Source organism: Octopus bimaculoides, chromosome 2, assembly GCF_001194135.2.
Source record: "Octopus bimaculoides isolate UCB-OBI-ISO-001 chromosome 2, ASM119413v2, whole genome shotgun sequence".
Lineage (NCBI taxonomy): Eukaryota > Metazoa > Mollusca > Cephalopoda > Octopoda > Octopodidae > Octopus > Octopus bimaculoides.
The window spans coordinates 92,051,340-92,053,966 of record NC_068982.1 but is presented as its reverse complement, the minus strand read 5'-3'; the positions used below and the strand labels follow the sequence as shown (position 1 = coordinate 92,053,966).

Here is a 2,627-nt window from a genome sequence, read left to right as displayed (position 1 = left end):
CAAATGGCCACATGGTAAAAATACCACACTCAGTTCTTCATCCAAACAGATTTTACAAAGCTTTTGTTCTTTTAGCATAGTATTCTCTGCAATTAAATCAGCACTTGCTGCTGTAAAAAATAAAAAAAAGACAGAAAATAAATAAACTGAAATGTAATGTAAGATGAGAGGATAAATGAATATATAATTGAATGGTTATGCGTTGATGAAATATAATAAATACAGTAATAAATTCTAAATATTAAAACAGTATCAACTGTTACACAAGAAAAATATTCCATTTCATTCACACCAATTCACCCAAGGTTCCATGTGGACATGTTAGTTACTAATGCATGAACATTTCTCAGAGATATTTAAAAAATACTTTTTCTTAAGTTGTGTTCCAAAACATTATTATACTAAAAAAATCAAACAAACAAGAAATCTGTTCTGGCCCCTTCAGATTTGAGTAAATGAAAAATATTACTATCTTGGGTAGAGTTAGTCTCTTTCTCCAGATGAGGATTTTAGCCCAATGCTACAAACTAACAAAGTATTTATAAATTGTACAATGTTTTCACTAATTACACTAATGAACTGTGCCTCATTTTGGTATTTATTTAAAACTAAAGAATCTCTGTCAGTGTCAGGATATGAATTATCAATCCATCATACCATAACAATTTTCCAGAGAAGCTAACATGGGCACTTCAAAGTGGATTCTCAACCTGCTAGAAATAGCAGTCAAGGCTCTATCAACTCAAACCCTATTAACTCAAAAAGGAGGGACACATTGAATAATGTAATTCTTGAAAATAAGATGGGATGATTATAGCTTGAATGCATTTGATCCTAGGTTTGTTTGAGTGGGATTGACATTGAACTAAAACAGCTGTGTCAGTTGTGACTCTGTTTAGTGTTGATGTTTTCCTGGAATATTTGCAATCATCATTAAGCAAATATATCAGTGTACATCTGCTTACAATTGCCAATCATGGACATATGTAACAAATTGAACAGGAAAAAATAACCATGTAATCTGAATTATGGATATTATTCTCAATGTGGAAGAGGCAAATTTGGATTAAACACAATATACAAAGAGCTTTGTTCAATCGTTTTTATGCATGTTTTTCCATACTGGCATTGATTAGCTAAAGCTATTGCTTAAGTACTGTTTTAATGGCTAGATGCCCTTCCTATTACTAACCCATAATTTTACAAGTGTTTGAAAGTACAAAGTGAGTGGATGATTTTTCAACAGGAGAACTAACAACATCACCACTTGTAGTTTGTGGTATTCAGAGAAGTGCAAATGTAAACAAAAACAGATGCACACACATCCACACATGCATAATACATGCCAGCCTTGTACCATTTCTCCAAAGTAAACCCCACTTCCGGTTGTAGCATACTATAAAAACAATCCTCTCACGTGTTCCCTTCTGTTCTATTGAATTCCTTCTACGTATCTTGTCCAATACCAAACGATGCATTGCTAAGTTGAGATTCTCTGTTTTTTGATCTTTCATACATTCATTCACCATTAATATTTTTAAATGTATTATTTACTAACAGCTAGTCCCATAAGCTAACCATTTAAACTCACTCCTCAATATATAATTTCTTAATCTGTCTCAGCCTTCATTCCACCTGAATGATGATGACATTTATATACCACTCTGAAAACCATATTCCATTTTCGATTTCTGGTTACTGGAAAGGATTACAGAGATTTATTTTAAAACTGAAAATGATATGGTGTTGACATTTATAAAGTTTTAAAAGTAGATGTTTCCTTTCTTTGTGAGCAATAACAATCTAGTGTCAATGTGAGACATTAGAAGAAGGATTACTTAATAACAGCTACTTCACTGTCAGCACTTTGATAGATAGAAGAAGGATCACTTCTTATTTACTAGCAATCATTTCAAAGTGTGGAGAAATAGTAGAGTTATCATTTATTACTTACTAGCAGACATTTCAGAGTCATTTTTTATTGCTGTCTGGACAGGCTCCTCTTTGTCACTTACATCCTCAATATCATCACCACCATTCAAATGAGGACTGTTCTCGACTGCATCAAGTAAATCTGATGCTTGTGCAAAACAAGATCCTTCAAAACAAAAAAGAAAAAAAAACATGCACAGATAAATTAGATTTTGTGTAAAATATTTAGGTAATTACAATCTAGCATTCAGTTACATTCACATTTATCCATTATTTTCATAATAATACTCCTCCTTTGTTAGACCTCTATTTGTATTTTGAAGCTGGAATTTCAAGAAATGAAATTTTTTTGGAAGGAAGTATTTCATCACTAGAACATTAATCAGAAGTTATCAACCTCATTTCATGGCATCTCATATTTTTAGTTCAAATCAAAATAACAGGATACAATCCCAATCATGAAAAGCAACTGCTAGTTGAGCTCTGGTTCTGACAATTATATTACACTTCTATGTATGCATGTTAGTATTTTTTAAGATTATGCCTCTCATATATTTTCAGAGAAGTTGCTGAAATCTTATACGTGCTTTACCTTGAACAACTTGATGGTAGGAAACCAGATTATTCAAAGATTAATGTATAGTTTGATGGTTTACAGTACTGACATTGAATTCTTGTATATAAGCAACTGAATG

General features: G+C 31.9%; 1 protein-coding gene across 1 annotated transcript in view; it reads right to left on the bottom strand.

The window, feature by feature from the left end:
- Positions 1-2,627, bottom strand: part of LOC106879780 (baculoviral IAP repeat-containing protein 7) — a gene marked incomplete at its 3' end in the record, with an annotated part of 22,979 nt that continues 20,352 nt past the window's right edge. Inside the window, exons 5-6 of the mRNA XM_052965861.1 lie at positions 1,955-2,098; positions 1-110 (exon numbers count right to left, since the gene is read on the bottom strand). Of these exons, the coding sequence (XP_052821821.1) occupies positions 1-110; positions 1,955-2,098 (254 nt within the window). The remainder of the gene's footprint in view (positions 111-1,954; positions 2,099-2,627) is intronic.